The following is an 18,818-nucleotide window of genomic DNA, read 5'->3' as shown; positions in this document are numbered from 1 at the left end:
GTATTTGATGAAGTTTAAAAAAATATTAAAGTAATTATGTATAAAGAATTAAAATAATTTAATCAAATCTATTTTACTGCCGTAATTTGTTAACAAAATAACATACCAACGTGTCAGTACATCTTCAACACAGTACTTATAATTATAACAATAAACCTATGACTTAGGTTTTATAAGATATTTATCTTAAAATATGCTCATCCTGTACAAATTTAATACTCTAAACTATAAATAAGATTTTGAGTGGCATAAGAAATTTATGTTCTAAGTTCTACATAATTTAAAATACAAATAAAAATTAATTAAAATAAAATTACAGTATAAATATATTGTTTTAAAATATATAGAAAATTAAAAAATAATGTTGCACCACGAGGAGATAAAATATGACAGCACGTGCCACATAAAATAATAGAGTCTAGATAAATAAAATAAAATATAAGGCCGATAACTTTTGAAGGTTTATAAAACTGTTTACGCATAACAAATCTCTGTTTGTACCCTAAATCAATAGCTAGCTTATTTTACCAGACATCAACCTTCGATTGCACGAGTGACATTTTCACGTAAAACGTCGCAACAAGGTGACAACTTGGAAGGGTATGGAAAAGGGTCTGTTGGAGAAGGAGAGAGAGAGCGATTCAGGCATAATAAGATGGAATGTGTTTGGTGAAGAGGTGAAAAGGGTCGGTTATTTGGCAGGTCCTATGGTTACCGTGACTTTGTCACAGTATTTTCTACAAATGATATCATTGATGATGGTTGGTCACTTGGGTAAGCTTGCTCTCTCCAGCACAGCCATTGCCATCTCTATCTGTGCTGTATCTGGCTTCAGTGTCATCGTAAGTCTTATTTTTCCTTTATCACACCGTATTAATATGAAACAGTCTTTTATCAAAGGAGGGGAATTTATTTTTAAAAAAAAGTTAACTTTTTTATTTTTTGTTTTATGTTCTGAGTGCTGTTGTTTTTTTAACTCTCATGGGGTATTGAAACGGATGCATGTCAGGATACTTGGTAGTTGTTGTGAATTGTGTGTGAGATATGAGAATTAATTGCATTTTTGTACAAACAGTTTGGAATGTCATGTGCACTGGAAACTCAATGTGGACAAGCATATGGAGCACAGCAATACAGAAAATTTGGTGTTCAAATTTACACTGCAATTGTCTCGCTTACTTTATCTTGTCTTCCTCTGAGTCTTTTGTGGGTGTACTTGGGGAAGCTGCTCATTATACTTGGCCAAGACCCTTTGATTTCACAAGAAGCTGGAAAATTTGCTTTGTGCATGATCCCTGCTCTCTTTGCTTATGCAGCACTTCAGACTTTGGTTCGATTCTTTTTGATGCAAAGCCTGATCAGTCCCCTTTTCATAAGTTCCTCCATTACACTTTTCTTCCATGTCGCTTTCAGTTGGTTAATGGTTTTTAAATCTGGACTCGGTAACTTAGGAGCAGCACTTTCTATCAGCACTTCATACTGGCTGAATGTGATTTTACTTGGATTGTATATGAAATTCTCTACTCAATGTGAAAAGACTCGAGTCCCAATTTCAATGGAACTATTCCATGGGATTGGAGAATTCATCCGCTATGCCATTCCTTCGGCTGGAATGATATGGTGAGGTTCTTCCTCTTCTATTTCATCTTTTTATGCTGTGTTTTTATTATACCTTAAACTTTCACCCTTGGTTTGTTTCATACATATCTGATCCTTGCAGCCTTGAATGGTGGTCGTTTGAGCTAGTAATCTTGCTTTCTGGTCTTCTACCAAATCCAGAACTAGAAACTTCAGTCTTATCCATATGGTATGCAACTAGTCTTAGTCCTCCAGACATGGATGGTTTTGTGTGTTTTAAAATCTGCAAAATTGCTACTTGAATTTGATCCATTAAAGTGATGCTGATTTGTTGTTAACTCTTTTCTGACCAGTTTAAACATCACCACAGCAATCTACACTATCCCAGAATCAATTGGCTCAGCTGCAAGGTTTTTTATTCACAATAATCTGTGTATATTCACATTCTTGAATAATAATTCTATAGTAAGGATTTTTTTTTCTCTCTTTCTGATTGGTTTCTCTTTTGGGTTGTTATTCAGCACTAGAATTTCAAATGCATTAGGAGCTGGAAGTCCACAATCAGCACGAGTATGTGTTTATGCTGCTATGGCTCTTGCAACTTCCGAGGCCATTCTGGTGAGCTCAATCATTTTTTCTTGCAGGCAGATTTTGGGTTATGTATTTAGCAATGAACAGGACGTGGCAGATTATGTCACAAATATAGCTCCTCTCTTGAGTCTTTCTATTATACTGGATTCCTTGCACGCTACCCTATCAGGTTGGCTCTTGTTTGAACTACTTTTCAATACACATCACTCTTCTTGTACAATGGAATCTGAGTTGTGCCATAAAATCTAATTCTTTAATACTTGTCCATTGCAGGTATTGCTAGAGGATGTGGATGGCAGCACTTAGGAGCATATGTAAACCTTGGAGCCTATTATGTTTTTGGAATTCCAACTGCTGCTATATTGGGCTTCTGGTTAAAATTAGGAGGAAAAGGGTTGTGGATAGGAATAATCACTGGCGCATTCTGTCAAACAGTTATGTTATCTCTCATAACAACATGTACAAACTGGGAAGAACAGGTTTGCCTCCACTTCCAAATCTTGTGACTCTGCACTTGACACAATCCCAAAGCACAAGTTCACAATGTTATGCATTCTCAAATAGCAAACCGAACTTTCTGAATATGAAGTTTAAAACAAAGAAATTTATCTCTCATATTCAAAGAAAAGTATTATCTTAACCCATGAAATCTTATTGAGATTCAGATTAGACATGTATTGGTAACTTTGGCTTTTAGAGCACACATGTGCCACTAACCTAAATTGTACTTATTTATGAAATCTCTGTGATTGCAGGCAATTAAAGCAAGGGAAAGCGTATTTCAGGGAAGTTTTTCAGTAGAAGATGCGTTGGTTTAAGCAAATGGATGAGATATCTTAAAGCTGAGCATGTTTGGTTGCGGAAAAGATCAAATTTGAGTAGGGAAAAATATTTTCACAACGTGACAAGTGTAACAATATTTTGTGACCTTTTTCTAACCCAATTTTGGCAAAGGTTTTGTACCTAATTACGAAGAGTGAAAGTACTTTTTTGGATTCATAGCACATTTTTTTTCCTTTAACATTTTTTCTATGCTGAGTGTAAATACTAATTGAATTCGTTATTATGGTACGCCTATTATTTTTATTACTTTATATTAGTTTAAAATCACTGATATAGTTTTTTAATATTACGTATTATTTAAATATATTTTAATTATTAGTTCTTAAAAATATAAAACATTATATTATTTTTGTTATTAGAGATAAAATATCTCTCTACAGTATATTATAAATATTTAATTACTTTATTAAATTACATCCTTAATTGATTTAATTATCTTTCTTTTTTTACATAGTTAGGAATAAACGCCAACCATGCTAGTTTACCAATAAAAATGGACAACATTAATTAGAATTAAGGTTATAAAGGTTATTTTAAATTGAGATGATAAAGTTATGTATACACAATAAATGATATACTTATTATTTATATAAATAGGGTAATTAAATATATTTTTATTTTCTTTTAGGGTTAAATATGTTTTTAGTCCTTAACTATCAAATTTTTTATTTTTAGTTTCTCTCTCAAGTTTTGATACACTTTGATAATTGTCCTTCAAAAAACTGTAATTTTTCACATTCGGGTTAAATATGTTTTTAGTCCCTAAACTATTGGTCATTTCTGGTTTTCGTCCCTCTTCCAAAGTAAGGTACACTTTAGTCCTCATACTTCTCGAAACTTTGGTTTTAGTCCTCCAAAACTAACACCGTGAAAAATATGCTGACGTGGCTAACGGTTGACTGACACAGTTCTTTTTTTTTTCAGAGTTTATCAGCTTTTCTTCCTTTCTCTCTCCCTCGTCTCTTCCTTCAATTTCAAAACACAAAACAATAAAATCTTCCGGTCAAGCTTTTCTCTCGTCGGCGTTGTCTTCGCTATCGGAATTAGCATCAGCGGCGTGGGCAACGGACTCAGCACCCAAAACATCCACGTCATGGGCACCACAACCAGTATCCAACTCATCTTCGGTACCATGGAGACTCACAGACGAGTCCTTGAAAACCACAAGAGCTTCCCGAAAGCAGACATTTTGAACAAGACCCATTATCATGGTAGTGTAGGAGACACAACCTTTGTCAGGCATTCTGTCAAACAGTTTGCGGGCATTGTCCAATTGACCAGCTTTGACATACCCACGAACCATAATGTTACAGGAGACAGGATCCAACGTGGGACAAAACTCAAACAGAATTTGGGCATCATTAATGGAACCGCGTTTTGCGTACATGTTGATCAAACTGTTTTGAATGAAAGTATTTGAGTGGAGTCCGAGTTTTAATGCCAGAGAATGGAATTGGCGGCCCTGAACAGAGGAGGAAAAGCATTTGAGTGCGGAAACCAATGCAAGCTCGCACTCGTAGTGATTCTGGTGAAGCCTCGCATTGCAGAAAATGCGAAAGAAGTATTGTGGGTCCTGCACCTGTGGAGGGGCTTTGGAGGAAGTTGAAACGGAAAACCATCCTGATCTTTGTGTTTTGAAATTGAAGGAAGAGACGAGGGAGAGAGAAAGGAAGAAAAGCTGATAAACTCTGGAAAAAAAAAGAACTGTGTCAGTCAACCGTTAGCCACGTCAGCATATTTTTCACGGTGTTAGTTTTGGAGGACTAAAACCAAAGTTTCGAGAAGTATGAGGACTAAAGTGTACCTTACTTTGAAAGAGGAACGAAAACCAGAAATGACCAATAGTTTAGGGACCAAAAACATATTTAACCCTTTTCATTCTCTGTTATTAAGAGCGTTTACTGCGTGTCACATGAAAGATTAATTCAAATCTGACATTAATTAAAATTAATATATATATATATATATATATATATATATATATATATTAATTAAATTGTAGGGTCAAAATTGAAATTTTTTTTTTCATTCAAGTTCTTTTCTTCTCTGTCTTTAATCAACGATGGTAATACTCTTCCCCTCTCCTTTCCAAGTTTCTGCAACTCTCAAAGAAAAAATGTTAAAGGAAAAAAAATGTGCTATGAATCCAAAAAAGTACTTTCACTCTTCTTAATTAGGCACAAAACCTTTGCCAAATTTAAATATATAGTTTCAAATACCTCCACCCCATTTCACCTCTGAGTGTTCTGCACCCCATTTTACCTCTTTGAGTGTTTGCACCCAATTTCATTTATTCTTTTCCTCCTTTGTTGAGTTTTGAGAGAGTTTTTAGCTTGGAAGTGTTGGAGATAGTTTGGACGTGGAGGTTGGAGGCAGGAGGCAGCAGGTGGTAGCATTCTGTTGTGCTTCGCATTATCGTTGGAGTTTTTTTAAAACTTTGCTTTGGTGCATGAATTTATATTATTAATTTTGGATATACGATAGAGAAGACATCAGATATCTAAGTTCGACGAGAAGTATATATTCAAAAACATTAAAATCTAAAAATCGACATAAAGAAAGAATCGGATTTCGAATATTATTACTTTCGTATATCCATATCCGATTTACATTTTTACAGGATTTTTTAATATATATATAGTTCTGAAAACTCTCTATTTTGTTGATGGACCGCAAAAAATTTGTTTCTTGACATATAAATGTAGATAAGAAGCGATATTTTAATATATAACATAAAGTTATCTAAAATTTTATATATCTATATACATATATTAAGATATTTAATTATTTTTAGTATTTATAATAGTGTGTGTGTGTGTATATATATATATATATAGTAAATAGTTAATTATTGAAATAAGTGTTTGTTATAATTATTTAATTTTGTTAATATAAAAATTGCATATTTATAATTATTTAAATTATTTTTAAGTTTATTAAATTATTTATAAATGTATAATTTATTGTATTAGTTTATGATTTTATAATTTAATTATAAATGTTTAATTTATTATATTAGTTTTTTATTTTGTTAAAAATGTTGTATATATTATAAAATTAAATAATATATTATTACAAAAAAAAAACTCAAATTTCTAAAAGATTATACAAATTTTAACTAATTATTACATAATTATAAACAAAAATATTTATTTGAAATTAAATTTAATTAATTCAAATTTTTATATAATTATAAATTCATCATATTTCATTGAAAAAGAAATTATGTATGTGTGTTTGCGAAAAAGAGAAAATAAGAAGGAGAGATGAAATTCAGAAAAAGAGAAAGCTTGTGTGGATGAAGAGGAAGTGTGAGTGCTTGAGAGAAGAAAACAAGCAACGAAATCCAAGAGTGAAAGAGATAGAGAGAGAGAAATCCTAAAGCTGAATTGAAATTGTTTAAAAATCTTTGACCAGATTCTTCTCGATTTTTTATAAAATTAAATGCATTTTTAATTAAGGGTAAAATTGGTATTATCTTAAAGTTTGGAGGTGCAAATGAAATTCTTAGAGGTGTAGGAAGAAATACCCAAATGAATTTTAGGATCTAGGAATATACTAAAGAAGTAATAGCCCATCAGACTTCTATTTTTGATTCGGCCTATTGCTAAATACACCTCTTACATTCGAAAAGCATATCCCTTTTACACTTCTTATTAAATATTTTTCTTAATTTTATAATTTTCAATCAGTAATAAGGCATATTATTAACTTTTCTCATAAAATAAAGTACAATAAAAGAGAGTTGCTCCCTACACCACCCCACTTTGCTCTCTGTACCACCACATTTTTTTAAAATTCCAAAACTATCCTTTATATTTTAAAATATTCTACACCCCCACCCATTTTCTTCAACGGATGTCAACATCCGTTGAAGAAAAAATTCTTCCACAGACGTGCTACATCCGTTAACGGATGTGGCGACATCCGTTGCCTTTTCTTTTTTTAGTTTTTAGTTTTTTTTTTTATTTTTTGTTTTAAATTAATATATAAATATTATTTAATTATTTTAAAATTATTACTTAATTATTTATAAATTAATTTTATTTTATTTAATAAAATAATAATTATTAATTTTAATTTATGTATTATTATTTAAATAATAATTAAAAAATATGTTATAAATATATTAAAACGAATGTGCCACATCCGTTAACGGATGCGGCGACATCCGTTGTGTTTTTTGTTTTCTAGTTTAGTTTTTTTACTTTTTTTGTTTTAAATTAATATATAAATATAATTTAATTATTTTAAAATTATTACTTAATTATTTATAAATTAATTATATTTTATTTAATAAAATAATTATTATTAATTTTAATTTATGTATTATTATTTAAATAATAATTAAAAATTTGTTATAAATATATTAAAACGGATGTGCCACATCCGTTAACGGATGTCGCCACATCCGTTGCCTTTTTTTGTTTTTTTGTTTTTAGTTTTTTAATTTTTTATATTTTAAATTAATATATAAATATTATTTAATTTTTTAAAAATTATTATTTAATTATTTATAAATTAATTTTATTTTATTTAATAAAATAATAATAATTATTTTAATTTATATATTATTATTTAAATAATAAATAAAAAACTTTTTAAAAATCTATTAAACGGATGTGGCACATCCGTTAACGGATGTGGCCACATCCGTTGAAGTTTTTTTTTTTAAATAAAAATAATAAACTAAAAAATGAAATATGTAAATGGATGTTACGGATGTCAACATCCGTTGAAGGTGAAACAGATGTTGACATCCGTTTTATAGAAGGACAAATAAGGTATGGAGAGGTGCAGAGAGCGATTGGTGGTGGTGGAGGGAGCAACACCCACAATAAAATTCCAAGTGTTTATTCACACAAAGTTCTAAACAAATAAAACCAAGATGTAATTTAGCACTTTCTTAATTGAATATTTTAAATATATATTTCTCCTTTGTTCTTAAAAAAAATATTTCAGAAATTATTTTATCAACAAATAAAAATCTAATTTCAACAATCTTAAAGTTTTCTTTATCTATATATTTATTTTTTCGTCACTTTTTCTTTTCAATTTTACCTATTTTAATTTATATATCTAAATTGTATTTCAATATTTTTAAACCATGAATCAAATCGGTTTACAATACTATTTTAATATATTAAATTTTAGTTATATAAAAACAAACACTCGTTCTTATAAATAAATATAATCTATATGACAATCTTTTCAGATGAAAATATATATGCATTTTTGTTTCAATTTTATTGTTGGTAAAGAAGTACCACGCAGGCATAAACCCCTATTATTCCGAGCTTCAATTGCGAGTGCACTGTTTCCCAACGCCGTCACCGCCATTGTCACTTGTCAGAAAGCTTTGGTTGGAGATTGAAACGCTGCGCGCAGTTGTGGAGAGTGCAAGGGTAGAAGATGGCTGCAAGATCCAAGAAAGCGAAAGAACATCTCAATCTAGTACTTGGTTCCCACCTCGCCACTATCCACGAAACCCTCCAGGTAAGACACCGTTCCTTTCTCTGTTTCTGTCTACTCTGCTATCTATCACCATCCGTCAAAATATAGTTTTCTTCACACCCCTTCTAGGTTTTGGATAAAACACCGCCGTCTTTTGCGACCAAAGTTACCTGGGACGATGTCATGAAGATGGGTGACCAAGTTTCTAAACAAGCAACCACAGGTCAGCCATTCTTAGTTTCACTCACTAAATTTTGTTTCTTTCTAATGCCTTTTTTCAATCTTGCTCTCTAGCACTCCCAAAATTAGATCTTTCCCCGTCATTATTTAGTTTTCAGTGTTGTGATCATTCACGAGGGTTTTCTAAACACGGTAAGAGGGATTGCATGAATTGAATTGTGTTGAACACTGTTGCTATTCTTAAATTAATGAAAGGGGAAAGATTTTCAATGTTTTTTTTTTTTGCCTTCTGTTTATCGAGAATTGCACTATTCGGATATCATAAATTTTCTTTTTAGTTTTTCAATTGTGTTATTAATTATGTCTTGCTTTTCTGCAGTGGGAATGCTTTGGACCGGGGAGCAGCCAGAATTCAAAGCAATTGAGGAAAATATGGCATCATACTTCAACACTCTACAAGGTTTCCTTTTGCTTTCCCATGGTAGTACAGTTGGTGCGGGGCCTACTCTGTCTTCTGCTGTTCATGCATCCGTGAAGCAAGTTGTTGATTCCAGCTTCAGGTTGATGAAGGAAACAATCTCTTTATATGGTATGATGATTATTAATTTATGCTATTCTATGATGATTAGTGACGTGCTGGTTAGTAATAATAACACTTTTTTCTCTGTGATTCTGGACTGTCGAATGAATCTAAAAGCTAGATGTGAGCAATATAAATGAGAACATGCTTCTCCTAAACCATGCCTTTTATACACTCTGCCAGACATGTAGAATGCTTGAGTTCAGGAGAAAACACGCAACCTGATGATGATTCCATTTCATGATTTAGGTGATAGTGAAAGAGATGGACCCTAGCTAAGATACCTAGTTGGTGGTAGAGATGTTTTTTAAGTTCGTCCTATCACGCTATGTTTTCATCACAGAAGGTTTTTATGCCGTTTTTTCTTTCTGTGATGTTGAGAGTCCTGTCATTAGTTGATTGGTAGCTATGGAGTTGATGTATGAATTGTGCTAGAAACACAATCTCCCTAATACCCTCTTTTATTGATTAAAATTTATTCGATACCATCCTACAAAAGTCGGGGGAGAGATTCATTAAATCAGGTATGGGACCGACCATATATGAGGTATGGTTTTCTGTTGTGATTTGGAGTTTTCTCCCTTCGCAGGTATGGTGTTAGAGAATGCATTTCAGTTACTTAATTTATAATCTAATCAAATCTAGTTTAAAATTAAAATTTGATTTAATAAAATCCCAGGATACTTCTGGTTTAATACGCATTGATAAAGGATCCTTTTAGTTTTGGAATGCACGCAGCATGCTCTAATGAATAGTCTCTAATTATCATGTTCTTTTGTAATCTCTTTTGATTGTTGACAACTTTTCTCTTTTAATGGACACCAACAGGGACCCATTCTAAAGACCAGAAACTATCAGTACCACAATTGGTTGGTCCTGTATGGGAAGCATGTTCTGCCCTTAAAAAGACTCCTTCAACAAATGTTACAGCAATTGGACGAGGAATGACGCAGGTTGCTGTTTCAGTGAAGGATGTTCTTCGTGAGATGAAAGAATTGAAGCCTGCTTCATCCAATGATCAAGTTGACAAAACTTCCGGTGAGAGTAGTCTAGAAGCAGCGTCAGAGCCCCATGATGGTAATTCAAGTGAAGATGATATAGGGAACGACTTGTCGCCTGAAGAGATGAAAGTGGCTGAAAGAGCAATTGAGGTGGTCTCTGATACACTTTCATTTGTAAAAGTACTCATTCACTCCATCATTGGCTTGCTTAAGGTGGAAAAACCAAGTGACAACAGCAGTTTTGTAAATTCGTTGGAGAAATTGTTGCAATTGTGTCAGGAACTTGGTCGACAGATTGATGAGATTGGGGCATGCCTTTATCCCCCGCAAGAGATTCCTGCCATAAAGGCAGGTTCGGAGAAAATCCTCAGCATTATTGATACTGTGCAAGTGGAGGTAGAAGAACTTTTAGGCTCATCAGATGTGTTTATGGAGCCATGCAATGGCTTGAGGAGTTCACTGAGACAGCTTGCATCTGAACTAAGTAATCCTAGTATTGCTGATGAAGCAGCCAGACTGGAAAATATAACATTAACTGATAAGTAGCTCTGACATTAGCCAGGGTGCACTAAATTAGTTATTATTTGGGTGTTGGGAATGTGTTCAATGAATTTGACGTTCTTGAAGTTCTGAAAATGATCATTTGGATTGACAATTATATATATATCAGTGTGCTTAAGCCACTGGTCGACCTCAGATATCAATAAGATTGCTGAATACTATCTCCATCTCCTGCATTTGAAAATAATTATAATTTCGGTATTAATCGAAATCTAACTGGTTCAGTTCCAATTCTGTTATAATTTCAATAACTGGAATTCATGGTATCTCGTGTATGGATTTACGTCATATTCGTTTCAAAATCACATTTTGTCATGTTTAACTTCATGTACGGATAGCTTCTAACTTTGACTTCTTAAAGGCACGTTCTTTGGACAATTAAGCTTTATTGCTCTAAACATACGGGCGAGGAGATTCAACTTGAAAAGCTATATTTAGTTTGTATTGTACTTTTTTCTTTTGTTTGTAATTTGAAAATAAAAAACAAGTTTTTCATTTAAAAATGACCCGACAGACTTATACGTTTAAATCAATTGGAATCCAGGAAAAGTAATGCTCTGGTACGAGTAAAAATATACACTACATTGCTGTGTGAATGTACATTAACATCTACTCAGACTGAAAATTCTGGCACGTAATTAAGAAGGGACTGAGGTCATCGTCCAGTCAGCTTGACCATCCATGCCCCACCAAGGTAAAGACCCAATAAAGGTGCTGCTAGAAGAACTTGAGTGAGAGGATCGGTAGATGGCGTAACTATAGCGGCTGCCACTACTGCACCAACCACAACATACCTCCAAATTGATAGCATCTGGTCTCCGGATACCAGTCCAAGTTGTCCCAGTAGAAATTGTATGACAGGTACCTGCAATATGAATTCCTTTAGATTCCATAACTAATAAAGTTTGGAGGTACATATGTCTTCAAAAGTTCTTGCTTCATTAAGCACTGGTTAAAGGCACAACTATTTTATGCAAAACTAAAATCCAAAGGAGTGATTGATTACAAATGGAGTCCAAGCAAAAACTATCTTATGAGCATTTTTCATTTTAGTAACCATAGCATGCCTTTCTTTCGACTACATAACAGAATCATGTTGTTGGAATGTCCACTTGTTCATAATTCCAAATAGACCCATGCATGACAATTTTAAAAATGTAATCATAACAATAACCACTGTCAAGAGTTGGTGTTATAGCTAGTGTATCAAAAAAGAAAGAGAAACCAGGAAGAAAAAAATTACCTGGAAAGATAAGCCTGTACTGAACATAAGCACAAGAACAAATTCAAAGTACTGATCAATGGACCAAATTGATTCAACAGCGCCTTCAGCGTAGTTAACAAAGAAATTTAAAGCGGCAGGTGTCAGAACTAAGTAGGAGAAAGTTATTCCAGCATAGAAAAGAACTGATGAGCCTAAAACAATTGGCCCTAAAAATCTTCTTTCGGCTTTTGTAAGTCCTGGAAGTATAAAGGCTATGATTTCATAGAGGATGACGGGGCTTCCCAAAAGAAGGCCACAGTACCCAGACACCTGCAGTTCAGAGTGACAAAAAATTAATACTATCAAGGTAGCTCCTGCCTTCTTTTATTTTATCTCTTTATTCAGGGTTTGATCCCAACTTATATGGGTATGAAAAAACAGGTTAAATGCACAACATAACACAACACTGCATAAAGATAACAAGATTTTGACTGGTTCTAATGAGATAATAGACTACTAAACCTAGTACAGATAATAGACTAGTTCTAGTAAGTTTCGACAGTCTTCACATTATAAGTGTTGAGGAGTTGAAGTAGATCCTAATTCAAATTCTAAGTGGTAATACACAAAGTAGTTTTGTCCATTCAGTCACGAATATGACGTGCCTATGAGATCTTACAAGCAAATTCGAAGATTCTATACCAACTATTGAATTTGCTTCAACACTTACTTCAGCCCATTGTAATCCTGTCCAATAGGGTTTAATTATCACTCACTTGGCTTCTCGAGGGGTCGGACTATCAACCCATCATTACCCTGATCTTAAGGTGCAACCTTCTTGTGATAAAGAAAGATGGTTCACAGTGTTTTCATGCAGACTATAGCACTTTGAACGTAGTCACGTTAAAGAGATGCCCATCCCTGCAATGAACAAATTGTTGGGCAAACTAGTTTCTACCAAGGTATTATGAGTTGTTTTTCTTGTCCATATTATCTATTAATATAGTTTTTCATATATGCATAACTCGTACAAGTTGAGTTATAATCTTTTATCTCCTTTTTTATTCTTTTACAATTTCGGAGCTTGACAACAACGATAGCAAACATAAGGAAATGAAGTGATGAAATGGAGCCAGAATAAAGAAGGTAGGATAGTTGGTGGAAGATGGTGGCGGAAGGTGGAGATGGTGGTTGGCCCAACAAAGTGATGAGTGTGTGATTATGGGTAAAAGTGATGCTTGGGGTGGAAAAGTTGGTTGAGGTGTCAAAATGGGTTTAAACTCATGAGCCAACCCAACTCACCTTGGGTTTGAGCATGGTTAGGTTGGATTTTTCTTTTTTTTAAAATATGTATGAGGTAATGGGACCCTCATCGTCTATCATGAGGAGATGGAAATTTTTTGAAGCACATTTGTGATCTAGTAAAAGTTTTCACTACAATAGTAGCAGAGGCCTTGGGCCCTTCTTTCTTGCATCCGAGCAGTGTTTAACTTTTTGATAGGAAGAGAGTTTTGTGAAGTTGAGGAGATAGTTTTGGGTGTAAGGTGGTTGTGAGGTAGAGTATTGGGATTTAAAGGGTTTAGGTTTGACATCCTTAAGTTACTCTTCCACTAATTTGGCAAGGCCAGTAACACGGGAGATGGAAAAGGGGTTACCCTACAAGACAAAAGATAAAGGAAATATAAAAGAGAATGGATATTTCATTTCATGTCATCTCTTAGAGGGACTGCATCATAAAAAGGGCATAGTAATCCTTAGCCCAGTACGGTTAAATTATCACCTGCTTGGGCTTCTTGAGGGGTTGAGCTATCGGCTCATCACACTCATTCATGAATACTATGCACCATGTGGCTATGAGATCTTACCAAATGATGTGACGAAGTATAAATGAACACACTGTTTCCATTCTTCTCGATCTTCTAAATCACAGTTTATTTGGATTGAATTTAGTTTAAGATTTTAGTTAAAACAATTAGCACGAGAATATAGATATTTCAATTATAGTATGCCCATTAATCTTATTTGGCAACTAGTTATGAGGCAGACATAAGAACTAAGGCTGCTTTGTACATTCCTGATAAAGCAAGATCAACAACATAAAACACTTGTTTAATTTAATGAAATGTCTACCAGGAAATAAAATATCGGAGCTCATTTGATATGGAAGAAAGCAACAACCATCTCGGAGATTTATGTAACGTAAGATATCTTACCTTTAAAGTTGTAAAGAAAAATTCACCAGGAGCCAGCTGAAGAAATCTTACACCCTGTGATTTAACAGGAGCTTCAAGAATCATTATCAATTCTTTTGAAAATGTAAAGCATCCCAAAATGCTAGCTCCAACAGCTAAAACTGATACAAAGATTCTCTGCCGCAGCTCTTCAAGATGATCAAATACACTCATTTCTTTATCATCAGGAAGAAGATCTTTATTAGGATAAAGAAAATCATAGATAGCACTTCGTTCACCATCTTGTTCAAAATTTCCCTGCATTTCTTCTGATGTACTCTCAAAAAGATCTGTGTTTCCTGACATAAGAATGATCTTAGAATCTTGACCATATCTACTACACTTGAGAAATCATATCACCATAATCATTAATTAACTTGGGAAAAAATTAGCACAAGTTCAGATATACCGGTATTAACATTGTTCTCAAGAAACCACTCTAGGATAAGTTCAGCTAAATAGTATAATATGAACAAAAAACGATATACACTAATCATTGTTGGAAATTATCCTCGTAGCATCCTTACACAATATTAGACATAGGTCATGTTTGTATAAAATTCTCCATAACTAGGATAAATGAAATAAGTTTCTTTCATAAGAAAAAATTAAATCTGTAACTCTGTATTTGTCCAAATTAACTTTATTTCTTATAAGATTGATTTTTTTTCTAACATTCTTCTAATATAAGTTTGTGGATAAGTTTATTCAAAACGACCTTAATACAACTAAGGCATCCCACATTTTTGTATGTCGTCCAGATCAATCACCATGAACTTATATAACAATACGCAGGTTGATGAACAAGGTTAATATATGCCACAAATAAGAAGGAAAATAACAGTACGAATTGAAGTCAGCAGAGTTAAATTTTTATAAAAACTTTTAAGGAATAATATAACCATAACATTAAATTGAAATAACTGAATTCGATGAAAAGGATATCAGTGATACTTACCGGGCCTTTCTTCAAGGGCGGAGCCCAACCCAATACCGGTTGTACTCGAGTCCTGCTGCTCCTGTCTGAGGTCGTCATCCACAGCCAAGCAAACATAGCTCCTATTCCTCTTCTGTGACAGTGAGTGAGGGAAGTTCAACCCGGATGGGTTTCCGACCCGAATAGATGTTCGGACTGACCCGAATTGAGGAACGACGTTCGCGGGAACAGTGGTGGTTACCAATCCCATGGTGAGACGTAACATCTTTTGATTTTGTTGGATACGATTTGCTTTGATTCTGGCTTGCTCGCTAACGTTGTGTGGCCTCGCCGCCTGATATTTTAACTCGCACGCACTTCTGCACACAAAAGAAAAACTGCTAAAATTAATTTTCGAAAATTAAATTATCGTTAGATATTTTCTTTAAATTACTGTTTCAGTTTTTTATAAACACAAATTAATTGATGAAATAAATTTGCAGAACACAATTTCTGGATTCATGTCTGTCGGAAAATATTGGTAACAGAAATTTCTATTTTGATACCTTGCAATTTTTCGTGGATTTTTGCTTGCTCCTAAAGATATCATATTATGCGAGAAAATAAAACTTTAACACAACTGTTTCGTGATAAACATCTTTAATGAATGGGAAAATATAAATTTTTAAAATTATAATAGAATAAAAATAACTTTAGTATAATTAATACAAATTTAAATATGAATTGATTTTTTTAATTATTCTTGAATAAATAAATGAGTTCTTGATAATGTTGTATTGCTTTAAAATTTAATTTAAAGATATGGTCAATTACTTTTTTTATGAATATATATATATATATATATATATATATATATATATCATGTATTGATGTAATTTAATAACAAAATTATGATATTAGAATAATGAAAAGTTTTGAAAAATATGTTAAAAAAATGCATTACTTTACTAGGAATAATAACGAATGTTTGGATTCGATGTAAACGTTGAAAAAAAAATGATGGTTTAGAATTAATAGTATGTATAGAATAATAAAATTTTATTATTTTAACAATAAAATTTTAGAGTATAAGTAGAGTTTTTATAATCAGCTTCATCTCCCTAAACTTTGATTTTTTTTTTTTACATATTTTTTTCATTTCCATAAACTTTGTAACTATTTTTTTATTCATTTAAAGATTGAAGCCGTCAAAATAAGTAGTAAGGCAAGTTCTCCATATTTACTTTATTGGTTTCTATAATCGCTGAGTGAAGCGTTTTGTGATAAGAATAACACTAATTGTCAATACTGTCCCTCAAGGTCACCTTTTTCGAAAGGTTTAGCGTTAAATACTAAAACTATTGTTAAACACTCTTTTTTGCGAGAGGTCTTAGGTTGAACTTCACTCTTGAACATTAGTGTATATGTTGTGATTTTCTTATGCTTTGATTTGTGCAAAATTAATTACTATGGATGTGATGTATGTTTAATATGTATTGTGGGATGAGAACATGGTTGTGAAAATGTACGGTGAATGTTGCGAAAGAAATTTCAAGAAAAAATTTCTTGTTGTGGTTTCAACAGTGTATGTATTGATATATGGATTCCATGTTATGAGTCACCTGACGCTCTAATAATCATTTAATCTTAAGTAGAAAAATGTGGGACATGTAGTGAAAGGAACAAGAAGTCACCGTGTAAGGGATTTACCTTAGTCAGAGGCATTAACATACAAACACTATGTGTGATGAAGTGAAACCCATTAAAATTACTCTAGATAATAGTAGAGATATCACAAGTGTATAACTCGTCAAAGTCTCATGTCAATACATGTATTTAGATACTTAAGTTTAGTATAAATGAATACATATATTAGGATTTGTTTACATTAATGTTTATATGTGTTAATATTTTTATAAATGTTATCATTATACAAACTTTAACTCACCTGTTTGTCCTAACAAATCAAAAAATACAATATTTTTTTAATTTATTTAAAGGATATTACTGTTAATACGAAACAATATGTATTTTCTATATTAACCATAAATCCCACATTTTCAATACAAATAAGAAAATAAAGAAAAAAAAATTATAATCATACTATTTAATGAAAAAAAATTAAACGATCAATTAAAAAATATATAAACTTTGAATACCAAATAGATAAAAAATGTTTAATAAAAATTCTATTAAAAATACTTCAAAATTATAAAAGTCTTAAATTTGTTTTAAAAACCAAAACAATACAATTAATCTACCTAATTAACAATAAAATTATACCTCGAAGACCGTTATGATTTTTGTTTGTTGATTTGGTTTTTAAATGCAAAATTGATATAAATTATGATATACACGATATGTGAGTAAGGTTGATCTCATACGATAAAGTGACAACATAACATTTTAATTTAAGAAAAACATAATGATATTGTAACTCGGTTTGAAATTACTATTAAATCACAAATCACGTGGGAAGAATTCATTATGTTAACCTTAATAACAAAAAAATAACTACCTAATTTGCCTTTATAATAAAACAGATGTCAAGATCCATTTCACTTTTAATAGATGTCAACATCCGTTTGACCTTCAACGAAGGTTGATATCCCTCAACCGATATGACCACATCCGTAAACTACAAAAAAAAAAACCATAACGGATGTGGCACATCCGTTTAACTAATAATATGAAAAATATTATAATAATTATTTAAATAATAATATATAAATTAAATTAATAATAATTATTTTATTAAATAAAATAAAATTAATTTATATATAATTATGTAATAAATTGAAAATAAAATAATATTTATATACTAATTTAAAATATAATAAATTAATAAACTAAAAAAACTCAACGGACCCTTCGTTTAACTAATAATATCAAAAATATTATAATAATTAATTAAATAATAATACATATATTAAATTAATAATAATTATTTTATTAAATAAAATAAAATTAATTTATATATAATCATGTAATAAATTTAAAATAAAATAAAATAATATTTATATATTAATTTAAAATATAATAAATTAATAAAAAAAACGTTAACGAATAATATGAAAATTATTATAATAATTAATTAAATAATAATATACAAATTAAATTAATAATAATAATTTTATTAAATAAAATAAAATTAATTTATATATAATTATGTAATAAATTTAAAATAAAATAAAATAATATTTATATATTAATTTAAAATATAATAAATTAATAAACTATAAAAAAAATGACAGATGTATCCGTTTAATTAATAATATAAAAAAATTATAATAATTAATTAAATAATATTATATAAATTAAATTAATAATTATTATTTTATTGAATAAAATAAAATTAATTTATATAATTATTTTGATAAATTTAAAAGAAAATTAAATAATATTTATATATTAATTTAAAATATAATAAATTAATAAACTAAAAACTAAAAAAAAACTTTAACGGATATGCTATTAAAATAATTATATAAAAAATATTAAATTAATAAACTTAAAATTAAAAAAAAAAATTGAATGGATGTAATCTGTTGAAGTATTTTTTCTTTAACGAATGTGCACATAAAGCCCATAACCGAAGAACGAAGCCCATCATAGAATTTGGGCCGCATTTAATAGAAAACACAAGATCTTCACTATTTATAAACAAACAGGCGCGTTT

General features: G+C 31.2%; 3 protein-coding genes across 4 annotated transcripts; 2 read left to right on the top strand and 1 right to left on the bottom strand.

Moving 5' to 3' along the window:
• Positions 1-489: 489 nt before the first annotated feature.
• On the top strand, positions 490-3,173 carry LOC108322049 (protein DETOXIFICATION 14). The gene is made up of 7 exons (XM_017553999.2): positions 490-842; positions 1,076-1,620; positions 1,721-1,807; positions 1,932-1,988; positions 2,100-2,338; positions 2,443-2,648; positions 2,925-3,173. The coding sequence occupies exons 1-7, from the start codon at positions 603-605 to the stop codon at positions 2,985-2,987; spliced, it is 1,437 nt and encodes a 478-aa protein (XP_017409488.1). The 5' UTR covers positions 490-602; the 3' UTR covers positions 2,988-3,173.
• A 5,057-nt stretch (positions 3,174-8,230) lies between these two features.
• LOC108322038 (uncharacterized) lies at positions 8,231-10,946 on the top strand. Its single transcript, XM_017553983.2, has 4 exons — positions 8,231-8,508; positions 8,596-8,689; positions 9,026-9,235; positions 10,055-10,946. Exons 1-4 carry the CDS (start codon positions 8,425-8,427, stop codon positions 10,771-10,773), a joined length of 1,107 nt encoding a protein of 368 aa, XP_017409472.1. The 5' UTR covers positions 8,231-8,424; the 3' UTR covers positions 10,774-10,946.
• A 319-nt stretch (positions 10,947-11,265) lies between these two features.
• Positions 11,266-15,546, bottom strand: LOC108322030 (sec-independent protein translocase protein TATC, chloroplastic). Of its 2 annotated transcripts, none has more exons than XM_017553976.2 (4): positions 15,182-15,546; positions 14,206-14,513; positions 12,032-12,322; positions 11,266-11,653 (listed from the first exon to the last, which is right to left on the bottom strand). In XM_017553976.2, exons 1-4 carry the CDS (start codon positions 15,423-15,425, stop codon positions 11,444-11,446), a joined length of 1,053 nt encoding a protein of 350 aa, XP_017409465.1. In that variant the 5' UTR covers positions 15,426-15,546; the 3' UTR covers positions 11,266-11,443. The 2 variants fall into 2 exon arrangements, with proteins under 2 accessions (XP_017409465.1, XP_017409464.1); XM_017553975.2 differs by having other exon boundaries at positions 14,206-14,522; positions 15,182-15,538.
• Positions 15,547-18,818: the final 3,272 nt, after the last annotated feature.

Source organism: Vigna angularis, chromosome 3, assembly GCF_016808095.1.
Source record: "Vigna angularis cultivar LongXiaoDou No.4 chromosome 3, ASM1680809v1, whole genome shotgun sequence".
Classification (NCBI taxonomy): domain Eukaryota; kingdom Viridiplantae; phylum Streptophyta; class Magnoliopsida; order Fabales; family Fabaceae; genus Vigna; species Vigna angularis.
The sequence above is the reverse complement of the archived record's forward strand: the minus strand, read 5'-3'. Positions and strand labels throughout refer to the sequence as shown.